Raw genomic sequence first — 19444 nt, 5'->3', positions numbered from 1 at the left:
GGCTCACGTCCAAAGTCTGTTGGAGAGACTTTATGAATCGGCGTGCTCACAGTATAGCGGCGAGAAAGGATGGGACAGCAGCGGCGCAAATCGCTCAGAGTGATTTGCAAGTACGTCTCCACGTCACTGCCTTTGCACTAATGTTAGCCTGAATGCCCCAAGCATATCTGAACAACAACTCCAATGGGGAGACGATGCAGGAGATTCCCGAGTGAAAACTACATGATGAATGACAACGGTGAAGGTCCACCGGTAGTCACCGACATGCAGTTTTATCCTCGAGGGGATCAGGTTCTATAAGCTAGCGCTTTACCTTTCCGGGCAGGTGAAGGACTCTTGGTCCTGCCAAAGTTCCCAGAGTAAAGCACGGAAGTACTCGGTGATCACCTTCTCCAGCGTAATCTCCGAAACCTCGAAGCCAAACTTGCCCGACCGCGATGGAACCAGTCAAGGTCTCTCCGTGAGGGTTGTATCACGAAAAAGTGTCGCAGAGCAGACAAGGAAGGCCTTGCGGAAGAGGTGGCCGGGAGGTTAAGAGGGGAGGGAAACAAAGAACGACGAGAGAGAAGAGGAGAGAGGAAGAGGAAGCGAAAGAACTGAGGTTGAGGGGCGAAGCGGACAAACCCAGCTTGGAGATGCACCTGACTTGGACTTCGCAGCCGCCCTGCTGACTCATCCGCCAAGCCGAAGGCTCCCGAACAAACGTCGAACTTCCAACATCGGCTTCAATCAGCACTTGCTCTCCTCGCAGAAACCCACCTACCTCCAACCCCCCTCATCTATCACCCCGCCGCGATGATGTCCCAGACTCTCAGAGCGTCGGTAAGATCACGATACACCTACGATATACCCCCCAACTCAACCGGGTAACATGGTGACTGACTCTGTTCGGTAGCGCTCTCTCTTCTCCCGCGTCTCTCGGCAACAGGTTTCTGTTTCTCGCCGCACTTTCCTGACCTCGGCTGTCCGTCAGGGTATGTGACCCTCTATCATACAATGTGCAATCGATTCCCATCGAGAATGTTTACTCGGATTGGGCAAATTAGCCGTGCATATGAGGCATTTACGGTTTCTAACGTCTTGCAGCCGACCCTGTCCAGGAGCTCTACCTCCGCGAACTCCGTGCCTACAAGCCCACTCCCGTCAAGGCCGGTGACGCCGACGCTCACGTCCAGAAGTTCGCTCCTCCCGCCGCTCCCCAGTCCCCCGAGGAGGCCAACCTCGCCAATGAGCTGAAGTCCTACGAGAGCCAGGAGGTCGAGGTTGAGGGCCAGGCCGCCGCTGGTGAGGCCGCTCCCGTTGAAGAGAGCTGGTTCGAGGAGGAACCGGAGGAGGAGGCCCACGCTGCTCACTAGGTATCTGTTGTTGCACCGACAACGATCAGAGAGAGTCGGGGCTTATAGACAATGGGATGGACTTAATGTGATATCCTCCGCTGTTCAAGTCCTGGAGTAACTTCTGTAAATTAAACCTACTTTGAGCACATGAACTTTCTTTTTTTCCTCTTGCCATCAAGCTCTTTTAGTCAAGTATGTTTTGCATCCCTTCGAAACTTAATCCGGCCGGGAGGTAATTAAAGAAAGGGAGTGAGAGGAGTACTTCGTAGCCGTAGTACTCAACGTTTGGCCAAAGCGGGTACCCCGAGCGCAGAAATTGGCCTCAGGCGACCGTAGCGCGGGTGGGTTTGATATATCCGACCGTCCGAACCTCCTCTTCTGATTGATAAGTGGCAGATTGATCCCTGCACGCCATTTGGGAACGCTGTCCGGAGTACAGCGGGACATGATACAGGCAGACAAATTGGAATTCGCCTCCTGCAATGATGACCCTGGTGTGCGACGTGTGAAAGTTGCGAATACATCTGGTACATTTCGGTTATGGTCAAGTGCACATGGGCGCCGGTGACCGGAAGGGCAGGACATCTTTGGATCTTCTCAAGGGTATGCAACTGCATCTACCTTACTTCGGGCTGAGAGACGATCATAACGTGTCCTTCTTCATCGGGCTAAAAACAACATGCAATACGAATCATCGTTGTTAATAGTGAGTTGGTAAGATCTGTCGATTCGAAGAGGATGCAGGGGATTTAGCGTTAGTTGTTCTACTGTACAGTGGGTGCGAAGCGTGAGATATGACAGCTCCAGCCAGGGCTGCTTTCGCAGACCGCTAGACCATCAGAACTCAGGCCTTTGACTGAAAGAATGATACGATAATCTGTCTTGATCCATCTGTCTGTCTGTCTGTCGACAACACCCATCACACTATAAGGGTTGTTGCACTCGGTTTGCTTTCAACATTATGGGGCTTACACGTCCATAATTGCAGGGTCGATCTGTGGAATGATTGAGCGATCGATGAGCCTGTCAGCCAATTTAGAATCTCATACTCCAGGAATCTTGACAAGAAGACCAAGAAACGGTGGCAGGCATGAAATGGCTGGCTGAGCCACTTCATCCCCCGGTTATCAACAGGATGACGTTGGTCAAATGGAATGAGAGCGGGAGTCTCCAGGTGGACCGCTTATAACTGTACAACATTCCTTCCGGAGGATTGAATTAGCAGGAATTCACATCTGTCTTATGGTTGATAATATAAACCCATTTAATTAAGATTTGATTAGCGACCTGACTAGTAATCAAAGAGGAGGAGGAGGAGGATGCTGGAGGGAAGGTTTTCCAGTTGCGGTGGTACTGGTGAGGATCCGATCCGATCCAAGTATATTCGGTGGTACCAAACAAACAATGAATGGTAAGTTACGGCGCGGACGGTGAAAGACCAAGTCACCCAGAGATAGTTACTTTTACTTTTACTTTCCTGACAAAGCAGGGGCAGAGTGTGATGGAACAACCACACCACACTTTGATCATCTACTTGCGCCTGGACTGATAAGTAGCAAGCAACTCCTCTGCACCATGAAGTAGCACTTGATAAGAGCACTGAAGCACTTTCTATCAAGTAGTTGACCCTACTTGACACCTCTTTTACCAGCCTCAGCCTGACTAACCATTTCCCTATGCCAAGTCAAATTTGCGCGCGGCTTTACTCACAATGTTTCACAATTACCCCATACGGCAACCAAATAGGGACTAATATCAGGGTCCTGCCAAGACTCAGTCCTCCTCCTGTACGAAATAGATAACTCCCATCTTGTCACTACTAATAATAACACGGGAGAATGTTCCCCTCCACTGCGCCCCTCGGACGAGTCAGCACAACCGTTCCCACAGACGCTTCGCATTGCCCAACTCGGGGGCTAGGACGAGGATCGAAAACTCTACTGCGTACCCAACCTGTTCCTGCAAGCTGCTGTTGGACGTGCATGCAGCCTCAAAAAGGATCGGAGCCCGGAGCTGAGCGAGATTGGATGGGTAAGTAGATAGATAGTTAAAAGGTAAGTACGAATAGTAAAGTATGGTACCGCTCACGAATACAGTTTACTTCCATCAATAGTCGCAATGATCTGATCCATCCTTCTTCTCAACCCTTTTCTTACCATAGCACCTACATCTAAATCTACGCAAGTCCAGGACTGCTAAGACAGTGTGGGTTATTCATAGTAAAAAAAAAAAAAAAAAAAAAAAAAAAAATCCAGCTTGGAGAATGATTTCGTCATGACGCGATTATTGAATTCTCTTCACAGCCTTGCATGGGGCAAACTCCTTCCCCCTTCTCCATGTATTCATAGGTTACGAGGCTTAAGCACCAGGGACGCACCCGGACGGTTCAACGTTCAGTGAGATATACAGTAGGAAAGGAAGGGGGACGATAAAGGGGACAAATACCAAGTCCAGGCTTTAATTTCCCCTCAATCTCATCATATGAGCATCACCATCCTCGTCCCAATTTCATCTCTAGACGGACAATGGAGTTTCATTCTGGGCGAGTCTGGTGTTCGGATCGCTCGAATTCCGACAAGGGAACTACGGTAATGTAATCGAATACATGGTTACATACATACCCGGTACTTACTGTAATAAACGATACCGCCCAAGCGCAAGCCAGACGGTGTGTACTTGCTTACTTACCTTCTGGCCCTCCATGCGTGGACGGGGTACATCATCAAGCCATAAAATCCAGACAAGCAGGCAGATGGAAAATAAGAAAAATAAAAAATAGTAAAAAAATAAAAAAGAAATAGTAAAAGAAAGAAATCCTAAGCGACCGCCTACTTGGGCAAATTGCCTGGAACCTTTAGGATAGGACAGCCTTCTTTTCTTTCTCAATCTTAAACGTGGAAGGATGCCCATTCAGTCCTCCTTCTCGTCTTCTACTTTTCCGCGCCCGCAAGGTCACTGTTCCCTCCCCCGTCATCATCGTCGTCGTCGTTCACAAAAGAAAATAACCACTTGGTGAGATCATTATACTCTCCATTGTTGGGGCCAAGCTTCACGGGGGCTACTCCAGTCTTGAGGAAAGCCCCATCTGCCCGGGTTCCTGAAGGGCTAAATCAAGGGTTAGAGAGGAGAGAAGCCACCAGGAGAAGAAGAAGAACAAGTGGGCTGGCTTGTATGTAATAGGAAGTGGGAAGTATTATCGAAACCGGTCAGTTCATCTGCTTTGCCCCATTCGGCCTGCTCGTCATCTCCTCGCTCTCTCTTTCTCCCCCTCTGTCTCTCTGTCTCTCTTTCTTTGGCCGTCGCTGGCTCTCGCTGGCTTGTTCATCCCCATCTCCTCTTCTTGCGGCTCCTTTCTCCCCTTTCCTTACTCTATCTATTCCGCTCCGTTTCTGCTCCGCTCCCCTTCCCTCGTTGATTCCGACATTCGTTTGCTTGTTCTGTTCACTCCCCATTATTCCTTCGCTCTATCATTTCCCTGGGGCTCATATAAAGAACAAGAAAAGGAGCAAGCAAGTCTTAGCTCTACTGCAATCTCCTACCTACTATCTCTTGCCCCCTGCCGGCTTTCCCACCTGCCCCTCGTTCAACCTTACCGATCGTTACTACTCCGCTATACTTCGTATTCACGCCGGAATTCTGCCCGTCCGTCGATCAACCGCTCGCTCTTCATTTTCTCCTGCCCAGCATTGGCTAACATTCAGTCCCTAGTTCGCCGTGTGTCGCTAAAAGGTTCCCAGTTTAGCTTTTCGGAGCCAGTCCTATCCCGAGCTTCGTCGATAATTGCCGTATTCGCTCGCCGCGGTCGCTTGCCCTTCCTCTGCCTGCCTGCACCGCCATCATTCCAAGCCTCCCTTTCTTGTCGCCTTCCCTCGTCTTGCTCCGCATCGGTGACCGGAACGATTCAATGCTACTGGAATAGAACAACCCGCATATGATTTGATCTCTCTGGGAGTGGCTTTCGTTGTACATGGAGGAGCTGGTCTCCCCAACGCCCGTTTGAGTGATAGTATATTGCCCAGCCTTCTGCGGCTGGAGGAGATGTACACCTCGCTAGGGCTCTTCCTCTGCGTGGATCTATAGCCAATCTTGGCTATCCTTGACCATGTCTTCTTCCTCTCCAGAGCTCGCAACCCCTCATCTCGATGACGATCACGTCCATTTGACCCATGCCGCTAGTTACAACCACCTTCCGGACCTAGCGGCCACCGAGGCCGGCCGGCCTGGTCTGCGGAGGACGTTCTCCGACCTAAACCATCCTGTTCAGACGGAGTCTCCGTCAAAAGAGGATGTGGCTGCTGGCAAAGACATCTTACGACGGACCTCGCTTCGGTCTAAGAACAAACCAACTATCGCTGTTTCTCGCTTTACCGTATCGACAGAGGATGTGTCGGATCCTGCTGGCCCAGAAACCTCAGTTCCTCCTGCCCAGGTTCCGGAAACGAGGGCACCGTCGCCCGTTGCTCGCCCCTCCAAAGCCCGCTCTATGTCCGGAAGGCTGGTCAGTTTGGCTCGAAAACCCTGGATGTCAAGCTCCCCGCCATCTGGGAAAAGCTCCCGGCTCCGTTCTCTACGTACAGAGGAACAAACCCTAAATCCCCCGACAACTTCACCCAAGGCGAACGGCCAAGCAAATTCTGGGAGTGCAGAAACTGAGCCTACTGCCCCCGCCCGCAGGCGGACAATCCTACAGAAACGACCGCGACGTCCGATGGTCGCGGTTGTGACGCAAAGTCGAGCAGATAGTCCCAGTACTCCTAGTAGTTCTTCACCTCAATCACTAGTGGCCAAGAATTCACTAGAAAAACTCACCGCAACCCTAAATGTCTCAACGCCGGTCCTACCTCCGGTGCCTAAAGCACCGGCAACTACGAATCCCGCCGGAACAGTAAACGTGCCGCGGAAAAAGGATGAGCTCTGGGGTGTTTTCCGGGGCCTCGAGGCTGACTTCCAGAAGTGAGTCCTCAAGGAACTTGCATATATGCGTACATTGGTTGACTTAGTCTTCATATAGGTTTCAGGCTAAGTCCAGCGCTTTGAAAGCCAACGTCATCCGGTCCGCGCTGTTGCCGTTCTTGAACCGAAGCCCGTCACATCAATCCTGTAAACATCTGAGGCCTGAAGACCTAGATCGCCGGGTTAACATACTCAACAAGTGGTGGACAGGGCTGTTAGAGATGCTCAACGGCAAGAATAATCAATCCATATCCGGAACGGATAGGCCAGTATACTTGGAAGCGATTGTCGGCATTATGACTCGACCCGAATGGAGGGTTCCTTTCCCTCTTCCACCGTCGAACAGCAATTTCCCAAAGCCTCTCAAGCACGCGTCAACTTCTATATCGGAGAGTTCGGATGGCTCGTCAGGCTCTGATTTTCTCCTTGAGTCTATTCATCACAACATAAGGAATATCTTTACGCAAAATTTGTTGTCTCAGATGTCATTTGTGGTTGAAAGAATGTCTATGCGACATGCGCCCGCCAGCTTAGTTGCATTCTGTGGCAAGGCCTGTGCGTATGCATTCTTCTTCTGTCCTGGCGTCGCCGACATCCTTGTGCGGCTATGGAATACACCTCCCAGCATTTTCCGGCGCGTACTTTCCCAGTCAAATCTCGACAAAGGTAGCGGCACGAAAGCGTTAACACAGGACCTTGCCCTAAACTTCCCGGCAGCCTTACGAACGCTTGCTTTTCACGCCCATACGGCTCTGGTGCGATACCTTCGTCAGAAGCCTGATGTACCTTTGAGTACTGTTCAGATTCCTTGGCAGAGCCCGTGGGTTTCGCGATGGAGTGGCCGGGATACCGATCTCTTTTTCGTTTTTGTCAAGTACATTCATGTACTGTACGCCGATGCTCTGCCGCCAGATCTTGACAAGCAGAAGCGGATCCTAGCACCAGGCTTGCTGCCGATTCACTCGCAGCTCCTGGTTGTTCTTGAGGACACCCTTTACAAGCAATCGGTTCCGCAAATGCAGGAAACCAATCACACGGCTGCCGCGGTCACATTTGATGATTTTATAGAAGGGACCGATGCGGCTGTCTCGGCTCTTCCCTTAGGGGCAGCGAATAGTCATCGTTTGATGGCTGAAAATCGCCTGATTATTCTGCTTCGGGATTTTCTCTCAGAATCTTCGCTTGAGCCGAACCATGCAAGGTTGCTGTATGCTGAATCATTTTGTACCATCATGAGAGCAGCTGCGGAGAGGACATCGCTGTTCGACCATAATGCCTGTTTCCTACTGTGTGATTTTGTGGAGGAGGTTATTCCCATTATCATACGATATTCTCATTCCATTGAGAATGACTTGTTCGACTGGAATTTCTGGCTGAAAGTCTGTCGTCAAATGATGCAAAGTCACAATTCTCTCACTGAAGTTCGGGTGTTCTCGTTTCTCTTTGCTATCTGGACCACATGGACTGCTTCAGAGGAAAGGAAAGCCGATCTGTGCTTGAAATTTCTCCTTGAAGAGTCCATTTTCTACCATTACTTCAGTCATTGGAGTCCAATGGTCCGCGCCTACTTTCATCGTCTGTTGTGTTGGAGACTGGGGAGGTTTAGCGATGAGCCCACATCTCTTGACACTGCGATATACGAGACGCTATGGGACCGGCTTCAGCGCACTTGGAAATACTACCTTGCTTTCCAGGCCAAAGCCGATGAAGAACTCACCACACCGCTTTCTTCTGCACCGTGCACGCCGGCACCAGGCCGGAGGATTATCATTATCAGATGTGATAATCAGTTGTCGCCATCGAACTTTTTCGTATCATTCGATCGTGTTGTTCCTCCGGCTCCAGCGGAGAAACCGTCCGCTTTCTCCAGTAGCAATACTTCTGCGAAAGCGGAATCATTGGAGCCCCAACCCGCACCTAAACGGAAATGGAGTATCCTTAAAGCCATGTTTGGCAGTTCTTCTAGCTCAAAGTCTAATGGCGAGGCGTCATCTTCTAGCAGCTCTGACGAGTCAGATTCTGCGAGCTCTGAAAATCTGGCGTCAGCAGACAAAGGCTTGGACGGTCAATGGCAGCCCCAGAACCACTCTGGGGAGCTGAGTCGACCCAAGACTGCACACCAACCCTACTCGTTCAAATTCTCGCTAGAGTGGATGGATCGGCCTCAATGGCCTAGCAAGAACAAACGTCTCTACACCCCCTGTCTTCCCGTGGGGTCGCAGCTGCACTTGCAGCTCCGAAAATCTCTGAATAAGCGGGATGATTGTGAGACGTTATCCGAATACGTTTCAGCGGCGGAGGGAGAAGACGACGATGAGAGTTATGACCCTCAAGGTGCACCCGAATCAGACGAACAAGACGCCCGAACAGACGACAGTACAGAGTCAGAAAAGCAGTCCAATGATCTTGATATCAGTCTTGCGATGAATGATAAACTCGCAGCCAGTAAATACGCAGGAAGAGCTCTTGCGGAGTGGGCACAAATTGTATCCGAATGTGATAGCTTCTTCGCCCGGAGACGAGACGAAGGCGTGCCCTGCGATCGCATGGTTGAAACACCAACGCTGGGAGTTGAGAGTTTCCGCAAGTAAGCAGCGCACTGGAAGCCTAGGAAGAAATGGAAATATAATGTATATCCTCCATACTGATCATGAGTCAGTCCTGACTCGCGTTGACGGAGGTGTTGTCCTCCGCATTCGGATTCCAAACCGAAGGCTCCGGCCACTCCATTCATCCACCTTCAAGATAGTAGTCCTACTACATACAACCACCAGCACACAACATCTCTTGCACATCATGTTTCCTCACCAAAACCACGCAAACTGTCCTATAGAGCATGCAACGGAACCCACCACTTTCCGGTTCCACATTGCATACAGCGTACGACCACGAAAAGGCGAACCCGGGATTATGCATATTTAATACCTTACTGTTCTATTTCCGTCACCTTTCCATCCTTCTGATTCCTCATTGACTTCCAAACATGTACTGTATATAAATCTGGGTTGACTGGCTAATACATAACACGGCGCATGCACGGGTGTGGGATGAGGGCCTGGTTGTCTCTTTTTCCTTTATCTTATAGCCTTTTTATTATTTGTTCTCTCTGAAAATTTCATCTTTCTTTCCCACGTCATTCAATTTACTTCCTATCTACATTTCGGCGGAGTCATGGCTATGGTCTGCGATGCGTTCCTTTTCTCTTCCTCTCATCCAACCAATTCAGTTTCTAATGACTGCTACTATCTCCTATTCCATCCATTTATCTTTCTTCATTCCTTACTCATTCAACTTTTCCTGTTTTAATTTCCTTTACCTAAACTGGGATGTAGCTAGCTAGCTAGCTGCAATGCAGCAAAAAAATGTAGGATATAGGTGATTTGTGTGAAGCCAAAGCAAAAAAGAAAAGAAAGACACGGCATGGGTTGAAATGCACGGATTGCAACTGGGAGACAGACATGAACTTTTTAAATCTAATGAGTAACGACGCATCCATTATGAGTTCGGGTTGTTATTATTTTTGTCTTTCGTTTTATTATTTTAGGCCCTTTCTTGGGCCATGATTAACTACGTATTAGGTAGGTAATATCAGTAAGCAGTGTGGCTGATGTGTATGTATTCTATAGACATCACTTTCGAATTGAGTCTTATATAGGTTAGTTAGTTAGTGGTGAGATAGCGGTCATAACTTAGTAGTTGGGTGGAAAACTTAGGACAAAATGACCCCCTTCTCGTGATTGTTAACTAACTAGCTAGCTATTCAATCATAGTAATTGTTATGGGGGGTGGGTTAATGGAACTACTTAGTTACGTTGGTGGTATTTACCATGTAAGTATACAAGGGAATGTAATCCGACTATGATGTGTCAGATTGCAGGAACTTACGTAAAATAATTTTAAGTACGCATACATGCTAATGGGGAGATATTGTATACGTTCGAATAGGATCTGACAAATGCGTGGATTGAAATCCTTGGTAGGCGCGGGATTTGATGGATAGTTATCAGGTATGATGAAAAAGTGGAGAGAAAAAGAAATCTGACATTGACTAAGTAGTAGTGGTAGTAAATTGATATACTCCGAATGCACCATGGTTCACAGCAAGGTGCAAAAAATAAGCACCGAGGCAAAGACAAACACCCAAATGTAGATACATAGATGAAAGATAGAAGAGACAGACAGTAGAAGAATATGCGTAAGAGGCCCGGATCGGTAGGGGTGGGCGTCAAGGTGACTAGATACAAGAAGATATATGATCCGATTGGCATGTCATGACACACACACAAATGCTTGAAGACAAGGCTTGGGAGGAAAGAAGAGGGCTCGTCAATGCCCGTCTATCAGGGGACAACACGAATGCCAATGAAGGGAATCTTTTGCGCAAAAGGAAGATACACAAGAGTCAAGAGATGTGGAGGTATACTGTGCAGGGTCGGGAGATGGTGTGTATAGCGGGCGTTGAGTTTATGACAGAATCGGGTCGTCGTTTGGCGGTAGAAAGACACGGAGGTAGATTGGGGCACAAGATTGTATAAGAGGAAGTGATGGGGTTGTCCGCCTGGCAGTGGAAAGATCAATTCTTATGGACGAGATGATCGCTCGCGTCGCTGATGATATTGGAGACCCGGTCAATCCACTCCTGAGTTAGCGTCCAATTTCCAGAATCAATGCTGTCTCGAATGGCAGGGAAGAGAGTAGGGTCATAGCCGGACCAGAGTTCAGGGCCAAAGATGACATGCTTGAATTGTGTGCGGTTGGGAACCTATTCATATGTGGTTAGTCTTTGTTCCAGATGGAAAGAGTTGAATCACTTACGCCGCCATCTGGCCTGTCGTCGAGAAGATGGGTTTCGAATTGAGCCAGCCGCGTATTATGTGCCAGACGCTGAACAGCAACCACATTGTTCTCAAACCCACCAGCTCCCCAAACAGCATCATGCCAGACCCGAGCCCACTCTTGAAAGTGGGACGCATCGTCCTTGAACTTCGCCGCCGCTTCATACAAGGGCTTGAATGTCACAGAGGTGTCCCGAGCGGCGTTCTGAGTGTTATCGGTAGTTGGGGTATTCTTTGACTTGGCATAACTTTCCAGGCCAGTAATATAGCCACCAAGGTGTGCAGCATATGCCTCCAAGTCGAAAGGCAGAATGGGGCTGTCTGCAAGTTGCAGAAGTAACAAACCCCAAAACTGTCCTAGAATCTTGTGATACTGAAATCCGGGGTCACCGAATTTGGTCATCCAGTCCCAGTTCTCATAGCAGCTATGGTAGGGGAAAGGTTCGCCGATAAATCCAAAATCGACGCTGGAAGTTCCAGCGATGTCCTGAAAAGCGACGTAGTCGCTTCCAGCACCGAGAGGTCCGAGTCTTTTCTTCTTCTTTTCCCAAAGATCTTTGAGCGTTTCATTGCTGTCAGGATCCGATATGCGACCGAGGATCTGCATAATGACGCTCTCGAAAAGCGGACTTCCTGCGGCGTCAAATTCTTTGCCGCTTACACCAACATCGACGTTGATGTAGGCATATGCGTTTTCACGAAGTGCTTGCAACTCCTTTTCAACATGTTCAGTCGAGCCAACGAGGTTGTACTCTTCAGCGTCCCAGCTGATAAACTCGATGGTGCGTAGTGGGCGCCAGCCAAAAGTCAGCAGTTCCCCGAAAACTCGAGCCAGCTCAAGGAACACAGCCGTGCCACTGCCCGGATCTGCGCTTCCCAAGCACCACGAGTCTCGGTGGTTACCAACAATGATCTTTTTCTCCGGCTGCTCCAACCCGATAATCCTTCCAACGACGTTGTAAATGGGCTGTCTTTCTACCTCATCTTGGATGTTCATAAGATTGACGGTGGGCGACGATGCGTCCCCAGTCCACCACTGATTCACGTCCGGGACACCGCCAACCCACTTGGCCGGCACCTTTGAACCGTGGCCCTTGAGCACCTGCAAGAGCCTTTGGGCATCGCGCCAGGCGAGAGGAATGCTAGGAATAGCTGTCAACCCCTTGCTATCCTCCGGCTTGAGTCTCACTTTCTCATCCGGTGTGGACGCGAAACCTGGCGAGAGTACATCACCGACCACCCATGACATCAAACTAACAGCGCCTCTTTGTGTCCCGTCTGCTGGCATATAGCGTCCATCTGGAAAGGCCGGACCCCGGACAAAGCCATCCTCCGCGGGATCGGAATATATTATACAACCAGCTGCACCAGCCAATTCTGCAGCTTTGACCTTCAGGGCCCGATCGCTCTCTGACCCACCATAACGGACCAGCGCTATGGAGCCGTCCAAGGCAACTCCTTGATCTTTGAGATATTGGAAATCTTCTCGGGAGCCGTAGTTTGCGTAGACGAGGTGACCAGTGACGTTCCCCGACTTCGAGTGGCCATGGAATACCAAGGTCTGTTCGTTATCCTCTTCCAGTGTAGCCGCCCAGGCAAGGTCGGGAGGATCGATGATCGCCACCCTCCGACCGTCTTGCTGGGGATAATTCAAATATACCTGGAATTCTTCCATCTCGACCTCGTCGAAGTTGGCCTTGTTGAACTCCGATGCCACCCATTCCGCCAGAACGAAACTGCCTTCCGTACCGGCAATATGAGGGTATGCGGTCAGCTTCTTCAGGTTTTCTGCAATGCTCGTCTCATTGATATGACCCTGAACGAAGTTCTCCACGGACGCGGCGCTGTAGGATTGACCCATGATAAAACGGTTGTTCATGCTGAATAGGTCCGAAATGAAGAAGATGTACACGATGGTGACAACTAGAAGCAATCCAAAGACACGCAACAAGATCATGCATCCATTGTGTTTGAAGCCCGACCGAGCATCGTCTAGGTAGACGGTAAACCTGAGATTTGGCAAGCTTGGCAAATAACGGCGAAACGGCAGATTGAACGAGGATAATGTACGAGTCAAGTCGTTGAATCGCTTCGAGAACCGCGACCGTAGGCGAGATCGTTGAGATGATGTTTGCTGACCAGCGTCCTCCACGTCCATCTGGGCCAGCTCCCGCTGTAACTCCTCCAACGAGCCCCTATCCGATCCAGATCCAGACTCAAGGTCATCGAGGCTATTCCGAGCGGACTCGACAGTGGGAGGGTGATATCCATGAGGTCTAGTCTCTCCGCGGGCACTCGTTTGGGGACCGCGCTGGAGCAAGCCTTGTCTTTCGGTGTTGTCGCTCACTTCTTCGGAAGAATCGAGGTGCGATCGGGAAGAGCCCGGGCGAGCGCCGATGGCCTCTTCGTAGGATGGGATTGGAAGGGCTTCATATTCGAATTTATAGTCGTTGCCCATGGCGGGTGATATGGGGCTCCCGAGAGCCGTGCGAGTTGGGTAGTCTCACAGATACCGGGCTAAGCGGGATCATGATCTGGATGAGAAAGGAGTGACAGCCAATGCAGCCATGCTCCCGATCGGAGGGGCGGGGACGAACGACAAAGGAGGTTGAATGTGTAAATAAAGAGTGTGTACTTTATGAAATATATTAGGAGGGGGGTTAAAGAAGAAAAGGGGAGGGGGTGGTGGTGTTCCTGATGATGGAGGTAGGAGGAGGATGGGTCAGTAGCAGTCGATCGCAGTGTCAGATCTCGAGTAGGTAGCAGCAGTAGTGAGAACTCACTTCAAGTTCCCCGGACCGCCCGTCACTTTGGGGGGGGGGGGGAAACATTGAGGCTACGCGTGGCGCAGTCGAGGGGGGGGGAGTTTGCCGGTCGGGGCCACGGCTCGGCATCCGTAGGCAGAAGGGTTCTGGAACAGATTTCTCCCGACCGATCGATATGTAATCAATCATCCTCAAGGGCTCTCTGTGTCCGCCATTAGTAGTCAATTTGAATTGTTTGCAACTGGTCATGATGAGGACGAGGCAGAGTGGTATTGTTTTAATAGAGTAGAAGGAGAGAAGAACAGTCTACAAGTACCAGTAATAGCAGTAGAAACTGGAGACATACAGTAACGTTGGCTTTACATATCCCGTTAGTACCGAGATACGCTGCCAATCTCATTGATAGTACTATACTAAAGAGTTAGAAGTAGTGAGTAGTATAGTATATCATATATTCATGTCATAGTAGTGCTCCGTAGTACTACTTGATAGTTTGTGTGAAGACGAAGAGAAAGATCATGGAGTAGTAACTACTGCTGTCAAAGTAGCCGAGCAAGCGGACAATTGCTTTACAATATATATTTTTCTGTCTTCTACTCCGTGCTAGTAGTACCATCATCATGCTGGTTCGACCTGCCAATACTACTACTAATAATAATGCCCGAGTGCTACTATGTACACTCAAAGTACATTGGTACTAGTGTGCTCACGTAGTGGTCCAAAAGGGACCAACTCGAACATGCATCACATATCCATCATTAATATCATCGTATGGTTGGGCAATTCATGTCCTTAAATAAATGCTGCAAGGCTTTTGGTCATACAGGTGCCTACTTATTACTTCTCTACTTAATCGAACAGCCGACATCATTGCTTGACCTGATCCCTTGCTTTCCACTCCGGTTCACAGCATCTGCAGCACACGCAATTCAGACGTTGGTAATGCTTCAAACCGAAACAAAATTTTTTTTTTCTCGTTTCGTACATCCCACTTCGACGATGGAGATCCGACAAATGACCACACAAATGCAGCCCCAAGAATGTCAATCGGCGCTACTTTTGAGTCCGAAAGAAAAAGAAGGACCCGATCCAAATGAATGATGGTGGATCTTCCCTGCCATTGGCACCTACCAAGTAGCCCACTTTGTACTTATCTACTTTTAGTGAAATCTGCATGACAATGTGGGATTTTCGTCAACGACTAATGAGCGTTCCCCTCGGCCCATTTCGCGCCAGAGGGGCACGGCCAAAGATCGGGTATACTCTTCTTCAATGGCGGGCTTGTTCTCGACTCTCTCCGACATCTGAACCCACTGGGACCCTACTTGTGCCTGTAAGTCTCGGTAAGATGGAGGCTCGTTTACAGAAAGGGCACCGAAAGCTCCACAAGATAAGATTGATTAATCCCTCAACCTGTTTCACTGTTCCACTCCACGGTCAGGCTATACCGGGTGGATGTGGTCGGAACTGGATTTGGTTGGGATGGGATCGATTCCAGAGAGGCTCCTTTTTGATTGCTTGCTTGCGTTATCCCACTTGTTTGGTATCTGGCGTATGCAGGTGTCGAAGAACGGGACTTTTGGTTGACATACTTAACGCTTTAGAACGTAGACGTCACTGCAAGCATACCATAGGCCTCAGCTGACAACTCTTGTCTGGCCATTACTATCTTCTCGGTCCATCCGAGTAAGTAACGGGGCTATGTTAGGAGGGAAAAGCGTGATAAGAGGGAGAAGATGAGGAGCATGCGACAATTAATGGCTACGGGTTGGGCAAGACCTATCCTGTGTGGTCCATTAGATATGCCGTCTGATCAGAAACAATCCGCATAAAAATACTCCGCGTCTAGACGGAGTTTTCCTCGTAAGCAGGTTTGTCGTCATGGGCAATCAATGGCCGGGACGCAGGGGAGAGACAAAGGATACCAGGGAACGCATCCCATTGCCGTGTTAAATAAAGTGCTTGGCATCCCGGGGACAGAAGTGCAACATTGCGGGTTTACATCATGTGTCTGCAGTTAAGCTGCATGGTTGTGAGTAGGGTAATAATATTGCAGCAGCAAGCTCCTAAAGTACGGTGGCGTGGATATTAAATCCTCCTGTTCATATCGGCCAGTGTGGGAGAAACATGGGCCGACGTTGATTGAGGGCGGATGTATAGTTTAGGGTGAAGGCCATATCACAAAACATGGCGGCAAGAGTCGGTGAAAAGGAAAACGCAAAATAGAATCATCCACCCGGAGCAAGATGAGCTGTCGGTAAGACCACTTGGAGCTAGGTTGTGCAATGATGCGTTGGATGCGAGAGCTGTGGTTGGAGGCAGCCGTATCCTGTTCCCCCGTTTTCGGGACATAGGATGAAGAGTACGGCGTATACCAGATCCTGGACACCATCAGATTTTCTCCCTCTCAACAATTGTGGAAATTAGGAGGTGGATCGGTTTGAGTTGGAGTTCTCTCCGGTGAAACTCCCCATCCACAATTTCGACCCCTTTTCCTGTCCCGGTCATGGGGGGGAAATGGTGTATATCGTGGGAAAAGTTGTTGATATGATGCGCCGTGACTTGGATAACCCCAAGACCATCTTATACTATAGATCTGAGGCGGCGTGACTGCCAGAACACCGCCGGGACAACCTCAGGCACCCCAGGGCAGGCCAGGGCGCCGACCAACCACAGCCTGCAGACCAAGCCAGATGGACCCACTAGGCCACGCACTAGAAGCACACTAGCTGATCCGTAAGTATTGTCTGGCTGCATAGGAACGGGGGTCGACCCAGTTCGTTGCTTTTTTTTTTTTTCTTTTGCCCCCGGCCGATGGCCAGTGACCACCTGGGAAACCGTTCGCCCGCTGGCCTCGGGGGGCCCCTCTAGTATATCGTGAGCTTCACTACTTATACTCTCCTCTTTCACCTTCTCTCAGCTCCTTTTCTCTCCCTCTCTCTTCCAACAAACTTTCTTCCTCTTACCTTTAATTATCTTTTCATCACCTCCCTTCTTCCCCCCATACATCATACTCTCCGCAATAGCTCTCTTTCTTGAGTGTTTTGTGTCTTTAAACTCTACTGTCCCACTTTCCGCTTAATACTTACCCCTCCTCCTTTACACATTCACCATGGCTGCCCGTCCTCAGAACATTGGTATCAAGGCCATTGAGGTCTACTTCCCTCGTCAGGTTCGTGTGTCTTACCACGTCATTCGATTCTGTTCCTGTCTGTTCTGAGCTGTGTTCTAATATGTCCCTGTGTTTTCTAGTGTGTCGACCAGAGCGAGCTCGAGAAGTTCGATGGCGTGAGCGAAGGCAAATACACCATTGGCCTTGGTCAGACCAAGATGAGCTTCTGTGATGACCGTGAAGGTATGCATTAGACAATGACAGACATCGTCCGCATGTCATGATCGCGTGGCAATGCTAACGTGCACTTCCCGGCAGACATCTACTCCATTTCCCTGACCACCTTCTCCTCCCTTCTTCGCAAGTACAACATCGACCCCAACTCCATTGGCCGTCTGGAGGTCGGTACCGAGACCTTGCTGGACAAGTCCAAGTCCGTCAAGTCCGTCCTGATGCAGCTTTTGGCTCCTCACGGAAACACCAACGTTGAGGGTGTTGACAACGTCAATGCTTGCTACGGTGGCACCAACGCTGTTTTCAACAGCATCAACTGGCTCGAGTCCTCTGCTTGGGATGGCAGGGATGCCGTCGTCGTCTGCGGTGACATTGCCCTGTACGCCGAGGGTGCTGCTCGCCCTACCGGTGGTGCTGGCTGTGTCGCCATGCTGATCGGTCCCGACGCCCCTATTGTGTTCGAGCCTGGTCTCCGTGCCTCCTACGTCACCCACGCCTACGACTTCTTCAAGCCCGACCTGACCAGCGAGTACCCCGTCGTGGACGGCCACTTCTCCCTCAGATGCTACACCGAGGCTGTCGACGCCTGCTACAAGGCCTACAATGCTCGTGAGAAGACCCTGAAGGAGAAGGTCCAGAACGGCACCAACGGCACCGCCCAGGACGATTCCAAGACTGCCTTGGACCGTTTTGACTACCTCTGCTACCACGCCCCCACCTGCAAGCTGGTGCAGAAGTCCTTCGCTCGTATGCTGTACAACGACTACCTCACCAACCCCACTCACCCTGCTTTCGCCGAAGTGGCTCCTGAGCTCCGTGATCTGGACTACGCCACTTCTCTCACTGACAAGAACGTGGAGAAGACCTTCATGGGTCTGACCAAGAAGCGCTTCGCTGAGCGCGTCAAGCCCGCTCTTGAGGTTGCCACTCTCTGCGGTAACATGTACACTGCCACTGTTTGGGCTGGTCTGGCTAGCTTGATCTCCCACGTTCCCTTCGATGCTAGCGAGTCCAAGCGCATCGGTCTCTTCTCCTACGGCAGTGGTCTTGCCAGCTCCCTGCTTAGCGTGAAGATTGTCGGCGACGTGTCCAACCTGGTGGAGAAGCTTGATCTCAAGAACCGCCTTAGCAACCGCAACGTTCTTCCTCCCCAGTCCTACGTTGATGTAAGTATCCCAACGACCTAATCTTGACCTGCACCTCGAAGTTCAGTTGCTAACGTCTGGTTACAGATGTGTGCCCTCCGTGAGCACGCTCACCTCAAGAAGAACTTCAAGCCTTCTGGCAGCACCGAGACCCTTTACCCTGGTACCTACTACTTGACTGAGGTGGACGACATGTTCCGCCGCAAGTACGACGTTAAGGCATGAATTATGACGAGCATATGATGGACTTGCTTTCGACCTTGCTTCTTTGGACATGACCGGTTGCTTAGACGGTTTTACTAGATTCCCTTCAGCATGCGCATTGTTTATTTGTGGTTCGCCTTAATAGAGCTCGGGGGCAGCGAAATGCTCCTACCAATTTCCGGGTCTGCTTTTCTCCTTTATATTGGTTCTTAATGTTTCATACGTTGTTCATGTATCCTCCCAGTGAGGAGACCTTCTCTTGTCCAGACAGGAGCTGGAATGCAATTATATACGACGATGACCAATAATTCTAGACTCATCAGGAGTCATTCGAGGACAACGATTATAATGTGGCTGACTAAGATGTATAAATGCCTGTAGTCTTTCACTATCTTTCTTCATCGGCTTGTTGGGTGCTTACTGTAGCATACCTTGTCATGTGACATGGGTGCGGAGAGTGGCGCGTTCTTCCAGCACCTCCACCCTGTTGCAAGTTGCACTGATTAACCCAAGCGCCTAGGAGACATAAAGACAAATAGGCATCTTGCTAGATTCACGAACTTCATGATGGGCGTGAAACCAGGCGTGACCAAGAATAGCAGCAGTTCAAGCTACAAGGTCGCTCTATTGTTTTATTTCCCGCCGACTCTCCTTTTACAGTGTCTGTCAGTCTCCGTCTGACCCATCTACAATTAAACCTCGTCACACAATAAGCACTCAAGTTCATCAAAAATGACTGTGATTGGTCCAGTTGGAGAAAGCTCAAGCACACTGCAGGCTGTCGACAGGGAAGAGCCACTGAGGCATCCTGACGCCGTCCGGGGTCTTAGCCGGCGCCTACTGTGACGACCTGCAAGAC

At 50.0% G+C, this 19444-nt stretch overlaps 4 protein-coding genes across 4 annotated transcripts; 3 read left to right on the top strand and 1 right to left on the bottom strand.

The window, feature by feature from the left end:
• Positions 1–795: 795 nt before the first annotated feature.
• Positions 796–1510, top strand: BO87DRAFT_414544 (ATP synthase subunit H; the record flags this gene model as incomplete). The annotated part of the gene is made up of 3 exons (XM_025626639.1): positions 796–822; positions 896–974; positions 1087–1510. 3 exons carry the CDS (start codon positions 796–798, stop codon positions 1353–1355), a joined length of 375 nt encoding a protein of 124 aa, XP_025481441.1. The 3' UTR covers positions 1356–1510.
• Positions 1511–5439: 3929 nt separating this feature from the next.
• Positions 5440–8881, top strand: BO87DRAFT_385054 (DUF1765 domain-containing protein; the record flags this gene model as incomplete). Its single annotated transcript, XM_025624707.1, has 2 exons — positions 5440–6290; positions 6349–8881. 2 exons carry the CDS (start codon positions 5440–5442, stop codon positions 8879–8881), a joined length of 3384 nt encoding a protein of 1127 aa, XP_025481440.1.
• A 1982-nt stretch (positions 8882–10863) lies between these two features.
• BO87DRAFT_395461 (M28 family metallopeptidase) lies at positions 10864–13583 on the bottom strand (the record flags this gene model as incomplete). Its single annotated transcript, XM_025625188.1, has 2 exons — positions 10864–11052; positions 11106–13583. 2 exons carry the CDS (start codon positions 13581–13583, stop codon positions 10864–10866), a joined length of 2667 nt encoding a protein of 888 aa, XP_025481439.1.
• A 3125-nt stretch (positions 13584–16708) lies between these two features.
• On the top strand, positions 16709–18927 carry erg13 (hydroxymethylglutaryl-CoA synthase). The gene is made up of 4 exons (XM_025620321.1): positions 16709–17062; positions 17143–17245; positions 17321–18402; positions 18469–18927. Exons 1-4 carry the CDS (start codon positions 17003–17005, stop codon positions 18604–18606), a joined length of 1383 nt encoding a protein of 460 aa, XP_025481438.1. The 5' UTR covers positions 16709–17002; the 3' UTR covers positions 18607–18927.
• Positions 18928–19444: the final 517 nt, after the last annotated feature.

Source organism: Aspergillus neoniger (assembly GCF_003184625.1).
Source record: "Aspergillus neoniger CBS 115656 unplaced genomic scaffold BO87scaffold_10, whole genome shotgun sequence".
Classification (NCBI taxonomy): domain Eukaryota; kingdom Fungi; phylum Ascomycota; class Eurotiomycetes; order Eurotiales; family Aspergillaceae; genus Aspergillus; species Aspergillus neoniger.
This window is presented reverse-complemented; position numbering and strand designations above follow the sequence as displayed.